This window comes from Halyomorpha halys, unplaced genomic scaffold, assembly GCF_000696795.3.
Source record: "Halyomorpha halys isolate HHAL.00 unplaced genomic scaffold, Hhal_1.1 Scaffold1530.1, whole genome shotgun sequence".
Classification (NCBI taxonomy): Eukaryota; Metazoa; Arthropoda; class Insecta; order Hemiptera; family Pentatomidae; genus Halyomorpha; species Halyomorpha halys.
Window position 1 is genome coordinate 277,162 of NW_027116139.1, and position 18,082 is coordinate 295,243.

Sequence of the window (18,082 nt, forward strand, 5' to 3'; positions counted from 1 at the left end):
ATATTTATATAAATTATATAAAAACACTTTGTATTTATTGAAATATGTTGATATTCCTGTTCTAGCCCATCGTATACTCAGGGAATATTCCAGTCTATTGGCCTTAAAGAGTTCCACACCTATTTGACTCAGGAAGATAAATCCTGTCCCAAAGCAGAACTTCTGCTCCAGGAAGGCCTGGATGCACTGAAGATAGCAACAAGACGTTATGCTCGTCGACAGATCAAGTGGATAAGAGGCAGGTTCCTCAGATCAGTCGATCGTCCGGTACTTTTCAATTCTTTAACTTAAAAAAATCTCAGCTGAATTTTATATATTAGGTGTACAAATATGTTTCCGCTGCTTTCTTCTTCTTTTTTTTCTTACCCTCCCGACGAAATAAGTTATTGAATTCATACATATAGTAGGTAGTTATATTAATATCTGGTGAGAGTCACTATCATTTTTATTATGCATTTGTATGTATGTATTGTATAAATTTAATAATAACGGAGGTTATGAAAAAAAAAAGTATATCTGGTATATATTAATATTGTTATATATTAATGGTATAATTGTTAATATTAATGGTATATATTGATATTGTTATATATATATTTTAAATTAAGGAGGTCAGAAAAAAAAGTATATCTGGTAGCTTGTAATTCCTTGGATTGCTTCTATCAAAAATTGTTCGTGTATATATATATAATATGCCCATATCGATTCAAGTGATGAATTTTGACTAAGGAGACATCAAAATATAGAGTTACCAGCTTCCTATTGCTATTTGTTAAGTATTTTGTTGTTTTTTTTTGTTTCCTTATTGAACATATAGATTAACTGTTGTAAAATTTAATAAAACTCATACCACAGAAAAACTTTGTCAGTCCAATAACGCAAAAACTGAGGAAAAGAAATCATATTCGGAATGAACTAGTGGATTAAAGTGCCTAATATCAAGAAATCAGCTCAAAATAAACACTAAAACAAATTTAACTGTGTTTAACATTTCTCCCACTGAGAACCATTCCTTTTATATTAGTGAAATATTTCATTAGTGTTTGTGTATATAGTTTTATCAATACTTAATTTGAAACAAAGTCAACTTCTATTTTTTAAATTATTTTTAGTTCAATTTAATATAAATATATATTTTTTATTTCATGACATTAATTGAAAAGATTATTGAGGGTGAGGAATTTATTTGTTAAGAAATTGTAATGTATCCATTGTGTTTAGGGGTTAATTAATAATAAGAAATATAAAGAAAAATCCCAATGTGAATATAAATGACTACAGTGACAAAAAAAAAAAAACTGCAAAGCAAAATTTAAATGAATTTGCACAAGTACATCCAAGAGTTGTACAATTAAAAATAGTTTTTATCTTATGATTGGGGTGAAAACAGAAGTTTGAAATGGCCAGAATGTTGCAGAAGTGTGAAATATATATATGAGTATACAGTAAGGAGTATTTATACTCTAATGACCGAGGTTCGAATTTGGATGTGACAGATAAATATTTATTCTGTTACTGTAGCCGTGAGTCAACCCTGTGAGTTTGGGAGCCCTCTGGTGTCCATCCAGCCTCATAAAGTGAGTACTTTCAATTGCAAAAAAATCTGGTTGTTGAGTGTGATTCTGACCAAATCACCTCCTTGTACAACCATTGGTCTAGTAACAGTACTTCCTTACAAAGTACTGCACTCCTGACCCTTCATAGGTTGTAGTGGTACAGATTTCTTTATTATTATAAATAAAATAAAGAAATGTTCAATGATGTTTTATTAATCTTTTTTGTGAATGTTATAAAATGAATTTCACAAAATAGATAAACAACATACATTTATAATAATGTTTATAATAAATTTAATTTTTTATTTTATGGCCTGGTGAAGTTTTTTATCAATAAATTATAGTATTTCTGCTTTCATGAACAGCTAAAAGATTGGAAATTATGTAGTCTACTTCTCTTACCAGATTTTTTTTAGTGTGATAAAATTTTTAATTTATTTGTCAAAGGCTAATTATTAGAATGATTTTAATTAGTTTTCCAAGATAAGCATACATTATATTCATACAATATCTCCATTATTTAACTGGTATATTTTATTTTTAATTTGTAATTTACAGGTGCCTCCAGTTTATGCATTAGATGCAACTGACCCCAGCATGTGGGATGAGAAAGTATACAATCCTGCTGAGTCAATTGTCAAGTCAATTCTTGGCACAGGGCCTCCTCCGGAACAGCAGCCACTTCCCAAAGAAAAGGTTTCTTCAATAAAAAATTTAAAAGGAGAAAGGTTGTGCAGGGTCTGCATGAGGATATTTATTGGTTCGTACTAACTTGTTTATTTCCTATAAACTGCTTTCATTATCTCATTATTATCATCTCATAAAGCCATTCTGTAATGTTTCTTGTAGGTGACCATCAGTGGGAGATTCATCAGAAATCTAAAAAACATCATGCCATGCTGAGAAAGAAAAAGAAGCAGGAGGACCAAAAATTAGTTAATAAAATTACCACTTGTTAATCAGATGTCATTATAAACATGGATTATTTTTGATATTAATGGTGTGTTTCACAACATAAATGTTTATTTAAATTGAACTAATTTTTTAATGCATATAGAAATAAGATGATTGAGAACAGGTCCATCATTATTTGGGGACTACAAGGAAAGATGAGATTACTCATTTTTTTTTTTAAAAATGAGTAACATTTTCTGTTAGAAAATATCTTAAACAGCACAAAATTGTTGTTGAATCATCTGAGTAATGTGTAAAGAATAAGTAATTCCTAGATAAACTTTGTTCTCCTTAAGCTTTGGGAAAGTTTGAGGTATATCATTTTCCCCTGCTAGTGTTCATATATATATATATATATATATATATATGAAGAAATAAATATAAAGAAATATGAATCCAAGTATTAACTTGGAATCACCAAGTAATTTGGTTGTTACAAAGTCTTGCAAAATGGTGAAAATGAACAGTCTAGCTCAAAGATAGGTTAGGTAGGTTTTTAGATAGGCATAAGGCTAGGATATTACAGCATTGCAGAAAGCCACTAAATATCATATTTTTTTTTAATGACTTTCGTGAAAACAGCTTTGATTTTTATTAAACATGTCATATCAAAGTTCAAATAAATTTTCTCTATCGGGTAGTTAAAACAAACTGGTCCAACAGAGGCATGAAGTCCTGGAAGTCTAGATAGTCCTCTTGGGTTATGTGCTTATATAGCCTTAAATTCACTTATTCAAGTACTTCATTAAAAAATGTATGAATAGTAGTAGTTTCTATTTAGCTTTAGCTGTGGTTTAATTAATTCTGAAACTAATCTTACACTGAACTATATATTTTGAAATTCATAGTTAGTTTAGAGTAAGCATAATCTAAAATTTTATATAGCCCAGACTATTTCTTGTATATTATATTTTTCCTTTATTAAAAGATGGAATGTAATTTATTTCAAAATTATGTGTTATGGATAAGGCAAAATATATGGTTAAAAGCAGAAATGGCGTCAATTTTAGTGACATAGAAAATAGGAGGAAATACCTTTAAAGAGATAGAGAACTCTATGTATTTCGGGTCCAGAGTGATTAAAAGAAACTAAATTGATGAGAAAATAAAGGTGAGGTTAAAGGTGGGAAAAGCTTGTTATTTTTCAGTTTCAAAATTTTTTACTTCTTTAGCTTCTGTCCAGAAACTTAAAAGTTATAATTGACAAAACTATTATTCTTCTTATTGCTCGTTACGGACAAGAAACTTGACATCCTACATTAAGAGAGGAAGAGTGCCTTAGGGTATTTGAAAGTAAAGTATTGCATCAAATATTCAAACCAAAGAAATATGGGTTAACAGTACAATATAGAAGGCTGGCCACCCAATGCCTGTTAAAAGTACTGCACTCAGTAAATATAATTCAGGTGAAAGCATTGTAGCAAATAAGATGGGCATTTAAAGTCATAGGGCTTAGTAACGAACTAATAGTTCAAAAGTTAATTAACGCAGATCCAACAGGTAAGGGTCTAAGGTAAACCAAAACATAGGTAAGAGAATTGTGATAAATCTGGATTTTTTGATGATTCCTATAATATTTACTTCTTATTTATGTTCTTCTTAAAAATGCCTTTATATTGAAAAAAAGTAATGGGTCTATAGAACAAAACTTTTTTTTTTAAGAAATATCAAGAATTTTATTAGAAAATTTTTACTTTTGTTTTATTTTATTAGAACCTCGATTTAAAAATAATTTTTAGTCATTTCTATCCAATGTTCCCTGTCCATAACCCACCAACCAATTTATGTATGCGATATAAATATATTTGAACTCATGTAAATCTACACAAGCGGATCCACTGGTAATTTGTCATCAAAGATCTGACCGATATAAGACAATATGTTATTCATAACTTTTAGTTGATATAGTTATTTAGAAAGCAGCACTAACTGGATTCAGTTTCATAGTGAAAGCTAGTAATATTAGTACATAAATACAGGTACACAAGCTATTAAGTACGATCAGTATTACTTTTTATTTCATATTAGGGATGATTATTAGTAATGTTATGGAAGTTAAGAAGTAAAACATTCAAAATCAGCATTGTACAAGTCAGTGAAATAGTACCAAGTACTTTGTACTCTGAGGAAGACTAATACTGTTATTAAATTAATAATCTTCAACTGGAAGAGTTTCTTGAATTAATATGAATTTGCTGAATGACACATTTATATTCTCCTTAAAAATGCATAATAGTTAACATTATAAAAAGTTTTTTTATTATATAAGTGAATAATATGATTCAATATTAGCATTAAGGACAAATTAAGGAGTTAATTATACTTTATATATGAAATAGTTTTATCAGCAACCTGAAGATGGGAGATAATCCCGAAACGTAGTTGTTGTTGTATATGAAATAAAGTGTTACATTGAAACAAGGAAGATTGTGTCATTCACCAAATTCAGACTAATATTATTAGTTTGTAAGTTATTATGAAACTGTGTCCAGGTTATTGATTTAGTTGATAAGATTAACCTTTGGCAAGACCTCTAAAACAGACTAGTTTCCCAAATAGTGATGGATTCTTATTTTATTAATTTGGATAAGCTTTCATAGAAATTTTATGCTTTTAATATTTATCAATATAAAAAAAAACTTGTATAGACTTTTAAAATATTATTGGTTTTTATTTTTTAATTTCAGTTATTGTCTAATATCAATAGACATTCCTGATTGCTGTGGAGATCCTGTATTTGTTCATCCCCTCCTTTTGAATCAAGAGGCTATCCTACTTCATTTTGGGAAGAAAACACCAATTTATTTTTTATTTAAATAGTTTGTAATTGTTATTTTTTATTCTATTGCCCTTATGTTTCTGTTTACTTATATGTTTATTGTTGACTAAAAGCAATGATTCATTTTTAAAATTACAGTACAATATCTCAACTAGAAATTAGAGTTTTTGTTTTTTTTTAACATTGTTGAATGTTAATCATGAACACAAGTTTTGTATAGATTGGTATGTGTGATAAGTACTAGAACTAAGTATTGGGAGTACCAAATTGAAAAATAAAAGGTTCTTCCTTAGGGTTACTATGGAAGGAAAACAAATAAAAGGGAATGTGTTTATAAATACCCAAGAAACAATTATATTTTTTCCATCTGTTTTCTAAAAGGTATCTAAACAGAAAATCATGTTAAATCAGAAAATTGTACTTGAAAAGTTGTGTTATGGACTCTTGGTTTTCATTTAATGAAGTATTTTTAATATTCACAGTAAAATACAATTTGTCAAAAATCATTAGTTCGGTCTATTAGCTCATGTTATTTTATCTTCATGACCTCATGAGATAGTTTTTATTCAATACAAAATATAGAGCACCTCACATTTAGTATCGAGTTTTATTATATCAATATTAGTGTTGCTTTTTTTTCTTTTCCTTCTGTCTAAAATGTTTGTAGAAAGCAAGACTTCCTTCAGCTTTATTATTTTAGCTTTATCAATATTTATGAACTTTTTATTTGTTATCAATATCCCTCCCTACAAGGCAGCAATCTGCCAGCCATTGATTTACCTGAATATTATGTACATATGGTGGTTTCAAATTTATTTAATCGGTGTAGGTAGATAACACCTCATTATTTTAGGTAAAATTTCTGTAATGGAAGAAAATATAAGTAATTGAAATCTATTTAATAGTTGATAATTGATTAAATCAATTTGAAACCACCATATGTACATAATATTCAGGTAAATCAATGGCTGGCAACACTAATATTGACATAATAAAACTCGATACTAAATGTGTGGTGTTCTATATTTTGTGTTGAATAAAAACTATCTCATGTGGTCATGAAGATAAAATAACATGAGCTAATAGACCGAACTAATGATTTTTGACAAATTGTATTTTACTGTGAATATTAAAAATACTAGGTGCAGGTAGATAGTTGACCGTAGATTAATAAGTGGAGAAGATAGTCGGGATGATGGTGTCAGAAAAACAACACAAATAAACAAAATATTATTTATTTGTGCCGACGTTTCAACCTGAATTTCAGGTCCATCAGGGAGCTACAGCAGAGATTCTGGCTAAACTGGTTAGCCAGTTCTGGGTATCAGTTTAGCCAGAATCTTTAATACCTGAAATTCAGGTCGTAACATCTGCAGGAATAAATACATTTTTGTTTATTTGTGTTTTTTTGCTGACCCCACCAGGCGAAAATATCTTCTCCTCTTATTTACCTAAAATAAATCAGATGAAAAATGTTATAACCTGTTCTGATTATTAAAGGATGGCAGCGTGGTAAGGCACAATGCTACTAACTCAAAGGACTCGGGTTCGAATCCGGGCAGAAAATTGTTTTATGTTACACTATAACCGTGAGTCAACCCTGTGAGTTCTAGAACTCTCCTGGGGTCCACCCAGCGTCATAAATTGGGTACCCTTAATTGGTTAAAAACTGGCAGTCGACCGTGATTCTAACCGAATTACCTCCGTTGGTCTAGTAACCGTACTTACTTACAAAGTACTGAACCCCTGACCCTTCATGGTTTGTAGTGGTACAGATTTTTATTTTTTTTACTGATTATTAAATGATTTTTTTAATGAATAAATAATTGTGATACTGATAGTGGCAATACTGTAATCAGTCAGAAAGTGTTAGACCAATTAGCAAGTAAGGTATGAGAACTAAATCCAAGTCAAGTAGACATTGGTTGAAATGAAAAGGTCTAAGGAGTTGGTCATGTCAGGAGCATCTCTCCCACAATAACATTACCTTATACATTTCAAGTCGAAAAAGACTCATATGAACTCTTCATCTGGTAATACTCTATAATAACATTTGATAATAAATGATAATAATATTTGCTGGTGTTACAACTTTTCTGCTGAAAAATTACTACCTAGGAGAACATCTGCTTAAAACATGTGTTCTGGCCTCTCCAAAGCGTGCTATTTGCCATTAAGGAGATATGTATGTAGCCCATTTTAACATCTATTTAACAGAAAAGTTTCTTTTACGTTATCTAGAATTTATTTGAATGCATAACAACAATACAAAGATTGGGCATTGGATAAATAAATTCACAAAATTATATCAACTATAAACCCCAAAGTTTTATGGGATGGATGACATCACTGCCTTGGTTAACATCAGAAATAAAGAAATACTAAGAAGCAGCAATATTAAAATTTCGTCCTGCTGATTATGTAGTCATTAAACAACTCCACAATCCAACCTAATTTGCAATCTGACATGCTGAATTTCTCCACTTCCACTATACCCTTCTTCAATGCTCTAGATTCCAAATCCAAAAGGAAAATATTCTGAATATTATTTCTGTCACATTCAATAACCTCAGTTCACTCCCAGTAATGCCATTGGATCTCAACAATCATTGCTTATCCTTAACTCCTAATTGTTTACTCACTCATGACATTCAACCTAACAGCCTCAATTAAAAAAAACTTTTTTTTTTTTTTTATCTTATGATGAATTCCTAACCACCATTCTAAAATACCTTACCAATTACTATAGACCTGACAAAATTCCAGTAAAACAAATAAAAGCCTGTTTCTCAGTACTTACGGCTGTACTCTTTCATATCTGCTACTTTGTTGAACTCCATATTCCCTCCTTCAAAACCCGTTCAGATTGACCATTAAATGAAGTTCCAAGTCCAAACCTAATCACTTCTAACTCATTTTTCTCTTCTCCACTCTTTCAAAACTACTAAAAATGTCTTGCACAAAAAAAAAAAAAAAACTTTCAGACTTCTTAGAAAATATTCTCCTATTAATCTTCAACTATCTGGTTTTTATCAGGCTACCCCATACAATCTGCTGTCCTGAAAGTAACCCACAATTTCCTAATCACCACTAAATACCAAGAACTATCTGTATCTTTTTAGAATTTGATGCATTGAGTATACCTATATAAAGAATTTTATACAGTTTCATTATTCTTATAATATAATATACATTTTCTCCAATACCACTTAAGTAACCTTTTGTTGAACTGAATGAAGACACAGACTAAGGTCAGGGGGGCTGGACCTGCTGGATGGTTGCAACCCCATCAGTAAGGTGCACAACTGAGTCCTGGGTTACACCTCAGTAAAAATTCATAATGACCCAAATAAATTAAATGATCCCACTTTAATAATTAATACATTGTATATAAACAATAGAAAATAAAATGTTGATTATTGACATCAGTGGCATGCACAAGTCCCATAAACTACCCTAACGTTGCTGTACCCCATATGCCAGAAATGGCTAGTTAGGGAAAAAAAATGTTGAATTGAATCAGATCAAAGCGCATACTAATGTGAGAGAACTTGAACCTGGCTACCATTGTTTACTTCTCTATAACAATGAATTTGTTTTCTTTTATGTAATCTATATCAATCTTTTTTTTTTTTTTAATAACTATATCTCTCAACCTTTGACACAGTACAAAATTTTACTTATTTATAATATAAAAATATAACTTCAATTACTTTTAATTTAGCAAATTAAAAAGCCCGATGCAAGATCTATCTTATAGAATATACATCTGCAAATAATTTTAAATAGATTGAGTAATACTATTTTTTGAAGTAAAAATAATCTTTTTTCAAAGAAAATTACTATCATGTATGTTTTATAAGACCATTGTTATTTATATTCCATGTTATTTATTTTAATGTGATATATTTTTATTTTTAACTTTGTAAAATAGTTTTATGCATTTTATCAATCAGGATTAATTCATCCCAGTTAACATATTCCCTCGATCCATGTGAGCAAAACCATTTAGTTAAGGTATAATTGTTTTAATAACGTTACCTACTTATTTTGTATAATAATATAAAAAATAGTTATATACTGTATTTTTGAAATCGATTATGAATAGAAATAAATTGTACTACTTATGATAAAGTTAAGTAATTGAATAAAATGAATGTTTTTTAAAAATGATTTTATCATTGTGAAATGAATTTCTATTAAAAAAAAAATTATGAACTTCTTATTGATTAGTAAACCTCAGTATGGTTATGCAGATGAATATTTTAATGTTATATGCATTTGTAGTTCTCATACACACGGTGGTATGGTATATTAATGGTAATGCTTTATTGAGGTAAGCATTGGAAGAGTTCTTTAACCATGACCTAGAACAATTCATGTATTAAAATAGTAATATTACAAAAAATTATTTGGATATTTAAAATCACAAACATACTTAAATCATAAAAGGAAGATGATCCGGGTACGGTCAAATAAAAACTCAAATAGTGATTGAACTATTTATATTGAGCCAAGTTTCACCCATGTTGCAGGGCTTCATCAGGGCTAAAAAAAAAAATACAAACACTTAAACAATGTAAACATAAATGTAAAATTGAAGAGGTTTACAATGAAACGAATTCATTTAATTTAATAAAGTAACGAATTAGGTAATTTTTTTGTTTTTCGCCTATAACTTTTAAACGGTGCATTCTATTGAAACAGTTATGGTATAAGATATTAAACAGCATTAAATTCTGCATCGTAAAATGAGTACACATTAATTCAATTAAGTAGTAAGTTTTACCAACAAATGAAATTTATTTTCAAATTTCACCATAACTGAATTATAGTACTACTTCTGAATCCCATCATAACGCGCAAATGAATTTCTGATTGTCCTATAACAGTTACTAAGCAGCTAATTAATTTGATCAATAAATTAGAAATGTCAATCGAATAGGTCTTTTTTCTGTTTTCACCTATAAGTCCTAAATTGTGGATCTTATTGAAAAAGTTATAATAAAACAAATTAAAGAACATTAAATTATGCATTCGACTGAGTACCAGAAAGTAATATTTCTGTCAAATGATACAACATACTACTGAACCAAATTAATATGTTGTGGTATACATTCAGTACAGAATTTAAAGCTGTTTAATTTCTTATACCAAAACTACTTCAATAGGATGCACTTTTTGGAAATTATGGTAGACAAACATTTAAAATCCTGTTTTTTATTTATGACAAGTTGTGTAAGTAATGTGATAAGTTTATCCGAATTAAAAATTTTGGAACGAAATAGTGCTCATGAATTACTATAATTAGTTGAGAGATGCCAATGCTCAAATTGACAAAATGTACGTTAATGATATGTCGTTCCTTAAGTATTACTCCACTTTCTGGAGAAAAGATCCAACTCTCCATTCGCCATCACCATCTTTGATCTTTGAGCTGATTACGAAAACACTCTGAACATGGGACCACAAAATGTATAATACAATATCTACAAAAAAATTTTTGAGGGACCATCTCTGCATAAAAGAGAATCAATCCCATTACTTAATGAATGAATGAAAAAATAATTTTATTCAAGGATATATATCCCCTAAGAATAAATAAATACATGGTTAATATATTAAGATTTTTATATGGCAAACATTTACAAATTTTCGGATTGTAAAATGAAATTACAGTGGTACATTGGCTTTATTACTATTTATAATGTTAATCAATTTTATTTATTTTATTACAAAAATGTGGAGGTTTGGTTATGCAACAAGTGGAGGAATAGGTTTTGTTTAAAGGAAATAATAGATAAGGACTGACGAATGGAAATGGAAAGAGAATTCCAGAAGGAGGTAGCATGTATGATGAAGGATTTACTAAAGAAGGCGGTTCTATAGGAGGGCATATATAAATCAATCGGTTGGGATCTGGTGTTTACTGAGTGGATGGATGAGCGAAGAGTGAGGAGACCTAGGATATAGGCAGGTTTTATGATTTTAAGAACTTAGTATAGGAAAACACCAAGGAGGTTGGATAGAGCCACTTCAACTCGGTATACCAGCGGGAGACTTGAGAGCGCCTTGGGAACCCAAAGATAAATCTTACAAAGCAATTCATGAGTCTCTTCAGTCTCAACTCTAGTCCTGCAGATAGCCCTCCATACACCAAGGATCCATAGTCGAAATGTGGGAAGACGAGCTAAATACTTAAAAGTTTATTTATTACATTTTTCATATTGTTTTTTCTGAAGAAAAATTGAATTGGTACAAAACAAAAAAAATTATTAAAACCTTTTAAATGTAAGCATGATGTCAAAAAGCATTAACTAACCCAAAACTATATCAGAGAAGCATAAAAAAAAACTTTCATGTTTGACACAAGAATAATATTGGCTACACTGTAGCCGTTATTTTCATTGTGAACAATATGAATTATTTTTCAATTTCTGATTTTTTCAATTCTATATTAATATCATCATTCAAATGCATTTTTTTTTTTCATAGGAATTTATAATTATTTCAATAAGAACTTTTCATTAAATTAATCTTTCTTTCACATCCTTCTACATTATTTCTTTCTAACATAAGTCCAAAATCAAGGGTTAATATTTTTTTCCATTCAGTAAGTTCTTATACCTAAATAATTAATTTGTTAGAATAGTTGTCATTAAATACAGAAGTTTATTATTTCACATTTTAATTTTGTCATTTATTTAAATCCAACTTCCTATACTGGTGTAAGTTGCTAATGATTTTAGACAAATAAAATAAGATATGATAAAGAAAAAAAAATTGTAATTATTTTTTTAAAATAAAGAAATGTATTGATTTCAGAAAAAAAAATTACACACTTAAAACTTCATATAGTTTTTTATTTATCAATTGGATGTAATTAATAAAATTGAAGTGTAACTTTGTGATTCTACATAGATTTTTTTTTTATTGTTAACATTTTATAAAGGAAAATATTGTCAATCAGAAATGAAGTGAGAACTTCATATTGAGTATAACAATTCAAACATACCTAAACATTCCTTCAAGAAGAATATGTTATAATAAATAAAATGATTGATATTTGTTTCTTCATAGGAGAGCTAATTGATTGGATATATCCTACCCCATAGTGGGAATAACATATCTCAAAAATGCATGTTTCAAGGAAATTATGTTTTTTAACTTTATTCAACAAACACTAGCTTAAATGAATAATGGATCATTATGAATCAACTTCTACTAGTCTAATAGGATAGGAAACAAAAATAAGTTTGAATATAAAATAATAATCTGAACTTCCATTATCAATTATATTTTTGAGTTACTTTACCAATGTTAAAGGTTGTTAAATAAAAAAATTGTTTCAGAACTAACTACAGAGTGGAAAAGAACAATCCAAGAAAGGTTCCAGATAAAACAAAAAATTAAAATGGCTAATCAAGAAAATCTAAATTAAAAAAAAAAAATCATCAGTACATTAAATATTCCATTTTTCAATATTTTTGAGGAAGAATAATATAATTTTTTTTTTACTTTTGAAGTTTCAAATTTTCATTTTAATATGGTCCAAAGGGTGCTTTACAAATTGAACAAATGTTTTGGATAGCTTGTCTATTTTCAGGTTCAATGTTCTAAAACAATAAATTGCAAATCAAAAGATAAAACAGTTTCTAATAAAAAAGTTGAAATAAATTATTTTTAGTTATTTTTCAATTAAAATTGCTATTTGCACACCAATTTTTCATGTATATATATCAATATTTACAATTTAATTTATTTATTTGAAGTAGTGTATTTTTTGACACTATTGCAGTTGTTTGTGTTAAAATAATGAACTTGGAAATGGAAAAATTATTCGAAACATTTATGAAATTGTAAAATAAAGAAAAGGGTTAACTTTCATTAAAAAAATGTATGAAAGTTTGATTAAACTGGAAATCAAAGTTTGATGATAAAAAAATTGTTTTATTTAACAAAACGTAGTCAAATATCATAAATATGATTACAATTATTAACATACCATTATTAAAGCTACAATTGGTGATAAAAGATTTTTAAGTTTATAATAATTACAATTGAAAATTTTATTGAGTTTTTACAGTTATCATGGAACTAGTTTCTAAAACTATAATCAACAGATATAATCTATTTATCCAATATATTACCAATAAGGTCTTTCTGCTATTCAATAGACTAATTTATCTATATATAGCGTATATAAGAAATTTTATGAATAGTGTATAAAGTATAACAAACATTTTCATTATAAAATACACTAAAGGATTACTGATGGTTTTAAATAAAATGAATAACACAAGATAATAACAAAAAATTCAGATAAACATTTCAGTGATAACATGTTTTTGTCACAAATACAATTGAAAGACACGTTACATTGTAATAAAAACTTAATCAACAAATATAAAGAGAAACAATACAACTTTCAATGAGTTACCTTTGTCTACCAAACATATTTAGAACCCTATCTTAAAGCATATAATATTTGGGGTCCAGGTAAAGTCGATAGTTATGTGATTTCACATTAATAGAGGAAAGCTATGATAATAAACCTACTATTTATTGTTAAGTAACTGGGAAAATTTCATTTATAAGTTCTTTCAAACAAAATATCAAGAGCTGGAAGAAGACAAACACTTCACTTCAAAACAAACATGTTAACTATTTACTGACCATCGTTTTAAATTTTTTAACCATATTTCTGTCTCACTAATTGCTTTGTGAATTTAATTGAAGTTAAGTAAAATATTTAATTATGTGAAAATAGTCCCTAAATTGAGTCCAAAAATACATGAAACTGTAATTCTTAGAATGATTTGATTCCTCTCCCCTTCCCCATATATTTTTAAATAACTCTCTTGATAGTAGTGTGAATAGTGTTTCTAAGGCAGAGTAAATCACTGAGCCAATGTTTTCTGTTTTAAAAACAAGAAGAAAACCATCTAACTAAAATAAGGTCCAAAGAAAAAAAAGAATTAGTAAATGGCGCTATTAAAGAATTGATATACATTTTGTTTGTATTGTTGATAAATTTTTAAAATAAAACTATTTCATATAGAGTAATTATTGATTTACCCCTTGACTAACCACAGTTTCCAATAGAGAATATAAAAAAAATCCAAAGAAACAACTTTAAATTTTTATGTTTAATGATATATTTAAATATCAAAGAAAATGACAATAAAAAACATATATTAAATTTAAATAAGAATTGGGTTTGATCAGTAAATAGTTAAAGAATGAAAAGGGACTTAGGCTTTAAAAACCTAAGGCCACAGCAACAGCACCTTAATATTCGGATTAAAAATAGTTGGCATCATTTAAAAAAACATAAAATCCAACTGTAATGAAGGTATTTCAATAACAAAAGGTTTTTTTTTTTTCAACCAGGACAAAAGCATGGACATTTAAAATGATTTCCAAGAACATTTAACCAAGTGTTTAATAGTATTTTAAACTCAAATTAAAATTCGTAATTTTCCACAATTTTAATTAAAATTAAATATTACAGTACAGCAGGATTTATTTTATTATAGAGGCGGTTAACACCACCTCCAATAACGACTACTATTGTTCTTTAAAAACTTCACTAAATTACTTCAAAAATACATTTAACTCACTGATGAGTATATGGTTCCTTGCACACTGAAGACTCAAAACAAATTTATATATTTGAACATCACAACCCAGATAATACTATCATCAGCTACAACAGGTATCAGATTAAGGTTAAATACTGCTTAAGCCGTTATATCACAATGTCTATATTATATTCAGTAAATTCACTTCAAAAATGTGCTGATGTTAATACTAAAATCAACTGATACTTTAATTAATTAAAAATCCATCACCATATAATAAATTACAATCTGATACTACCTAACAATGCTCAAAAACTTTCATAAACAATAATAAAGTAATCTCATATACGAAAGGTCAACATATAACAATATAAAAATATAGTGAGTTCTTCTGGGCAAAAACACAGTCTCAAAAAAAGAATTAGGTATTAATAATTATGGGCTAAGACATCGTCAGTCGGACTTTTCATCGTCCTTTGACTTTTCAGGCTGACTGAGATTTTTAAAGTTACTAGGAGCGTTGCTTTCATAAAATGTTCTCAAAGCTTCCCACTGAACAGAATGAAGAAGAATATGGGCTCTTTTATTCCTCATAAACTCTACAGCTTCTTCCGGTTTCCAACCATTCTTAACCATGAGGTAGCAGCCCACAAGCGTAGCACTTCTAGTCCTGCCTGCTTTGCAGTGAACATACACACTTTGATTTAAATCCCTGAATTTCTTAATGAACTGAACCCCTTGAATGATTTTACTCTGGCATGGAGCTTCAAATATATCCCTAGTACTCAACTGCAGAAATTCTACATCCCTACTTTTCCATTCTTCACTAGTATTTGAAAACATATATAATTCATAGTCTTCATTCATGGACACTACTCCTCTGACATTTTCTTCATTTATTAACTGATCAGTCATACTTCTAAATGGAAGAGCACCAAGAATAACAGTTTCATCTATTCTATCATACCAATTTCTGCTAGTAAACTTTTCCATAACGACATTATAAAACAAAGTAGGATAGAAAGAAAGTCTGGCAAACATTTTGTGAAAGTTTCCTTACTAGATAACAATGTAAAAGGTACTCTTAAGTGTTTTAATACACACCTAATGCATATTATTCTGTAAGCAGGCGATTTTTGGCAGCCTAGTTAAAGGAAGCACAGATTAATAATAAACTTGGTTTTAAAACTCAATAACTTCTTTTCAACTCAATAATACAACACTAAATAGGGCAAAGTACCATCACAGTATTTGTTACTTTCATATAACAATGCGATGTTGATATCTAACTGATAAAATTGGTAGAGTAAAAAAAGCTTTGTGATTTTATCGGATTAAAACAATTTAAATATTAATAATTTAACTAATAAAAATTAATATTATCTTCCTTATACGTAAAAATATTAAACTTATTTCACTTAATTAATAAACAATAAAATCTATTTTTAATTTGGTTATTGTGGGGAATAAAAGAAGTAATATATACTAGTTATTAAATATGATTAATCTATAGCCTAATTTAAATTAAAATTATTTTTCCTCTACATGTCTGAAGTCAAGCCTTGCAATCGACTACTGCGTAGAAAAATCGGACCCCCCTCTGTTTTTTCGGGATGAACTGTTTTCTGCGATTATTGTGATAATTTAATCACACACCTACCATACCTTAGGTTATTTTTTAATTACTGAAATAAAAATCAAGCTAAATAAAAAGAAAAAATTAAAATTACATATAATGTTTATATAAACACCAGATCAGGAAGAGTTATAAAATAATTATAGATAACATCGCATTACAAAAATTGTAAAAAAGTATAGTTACTCTTTTTTAGCCTTTAGCAAGTATTAACTGATGTAGTGTATGTATTACTAAGGAGATTTTTTTTTATTTTACTTACTCTTTTAAAATTTGATACATTCGGTAACTTTGAACAATGAGTGTTTCGAACTCATGGGCCCTCAGAGAACAATCTAGTCTTATTTTGTAAATTTATTGTATTTTCAAAACTTATTGTTACTTTTTAATAAAAAGCAGGTTCTTCATTGTTAAAATTTGCCAAAACCTCTAAAATTTACTCATGTTGTAAGTATTTGGTAATTTCGAACAGTTATATCTCGGAAGGCAAAGAAAGAAACGTATTAGAACCCGTTTTGATAAAAATTTAGGTCGCTTTAAAATATTAAATACTGACATTCAGCGTTAAAATAGGTTCTTGGCGGACAAAATTAACGATAACTGAACTTAAAACTTAAAATATTTTGGAGTTTTCAAAATAATGTGAAGGCAAGGTCACTTTAGTCACCAGCCTCTTCTTAAATGACACATAATAATTCACCTTTGCCACTTATGTTAGGATAGGAGAAAACATTTCTGTTCTTTAGTAAACTTGTACCTAATGGGTCTATAAATTGCCTACCTATATAGTTCTGACACTTCATAAATCTTAGACAACTATAATTATTGGCAAATTGCTTACCAATAAAGTTTTCCATTGTTTTTTCCCTTTTTTGAGTCAACCTGAATTATATTAGAAAATTATTGAAAATTTGGATATTTATCTAAGGGCATCATCAGCAATTTCGGCCGAAATTTCAACAGGAATACTAAATTTTCATAAAAAAACAAATTAATCCTATACAAAATGGTGATACACCCAACAATAGACTAATCTGCTCCTGTCTGTAGCTTTATATGTGACTCAAATTACAGAAAACTAGAGGTAATTAAAAATATATGTATGAAAATAGAGAGAATTTTCACTGCTCCACAATTTCAAATATTTTGTATGATTAACAGCTCCCAATGCATAAAGAGTACATTATTTGTATAATATATACATAAATACAGTACTTACTGACACAAATATTTTGCTCTCTTACTACCATTCTGAAATATTATCAGACAAAACTTGATACATAAAACTATATATAAAATTTGTTTATTGCATATATTTCATTTGTTAACAAAGTGAGTTTATTGTTAAATTCTTCATTATTTATAATTACTGCTTTTTTTCTTTTATTGTGTAGTTTTTTTTTTAATTTTAAGTTTTCAAACTATTAATATGTAAAAAACAAAGGATGAAAAATGAAAATCAAATAAATGTAACTTATAAAAGCTATTTGTACTTTACTATATACTATGCAATTGCACACCTTACAATGTATTGTACACCTTTACCTTGAGATGCTTAGAGATTTTTTGGGGT

At 28.4% G+C, this 18,082-nt stretch overlaps 2 protein-coding genes across 2 annotated transcripts in view; one reads left to right on the forward strand and one right to left on the reverse strand.

The window, feature by feature from the left end:
• LOC106689947 (tRNA dimethylallyltransferase) overlaps window positions 1-5,610 on the forward strand; it is a 236,855-nt gene extending 231,245 nt beyond the window's left edge. Inside the window, exons 7-10 of the mRNA XM_067053011.1 lie at window positions 66-267; window positions 2,115-2,316; window positions 2,406-2,556; window positions 5,198-5,610. Of these exons, the coding sequence (XP_066909112.1) occupies window positions 66-267; window positions 2,115-2,316; window positions 2,406-2,515 (514 nt within the window). The 3' untranslated portion in view covers window positions 2,516-2,556; window positions 5,198-5,610. The remainder of the gene's footprint in view (window positions 1-65; window positions 268-2,114; window positions 2,317-2,405; window positions 2,557-5,197) is intronic.
• Window positions 5,611-14,765: 9,155 nt separating this feature from the next.
• Window positions 14,766-16,154, reverse strand: PTPMT1 (protein tyrosine phosphatase, mitochondrial 1). Its single transcript, XM_014435173.3, has one exon. The coding sequence runs from the start codon at window positions 15,912-15,914 to the stop codon at window positions 15,327-15,329; it is 588 nt and encodes a 195-aa protein (XP_014290659.1). The 5' UTR covers window positions 15,915-16,154; the 3' UTR covers window positions 14,766-15,326.
• Between the last annotated feature and the right edge of the window lie 1,928 nt (window positions 16,155-18,082).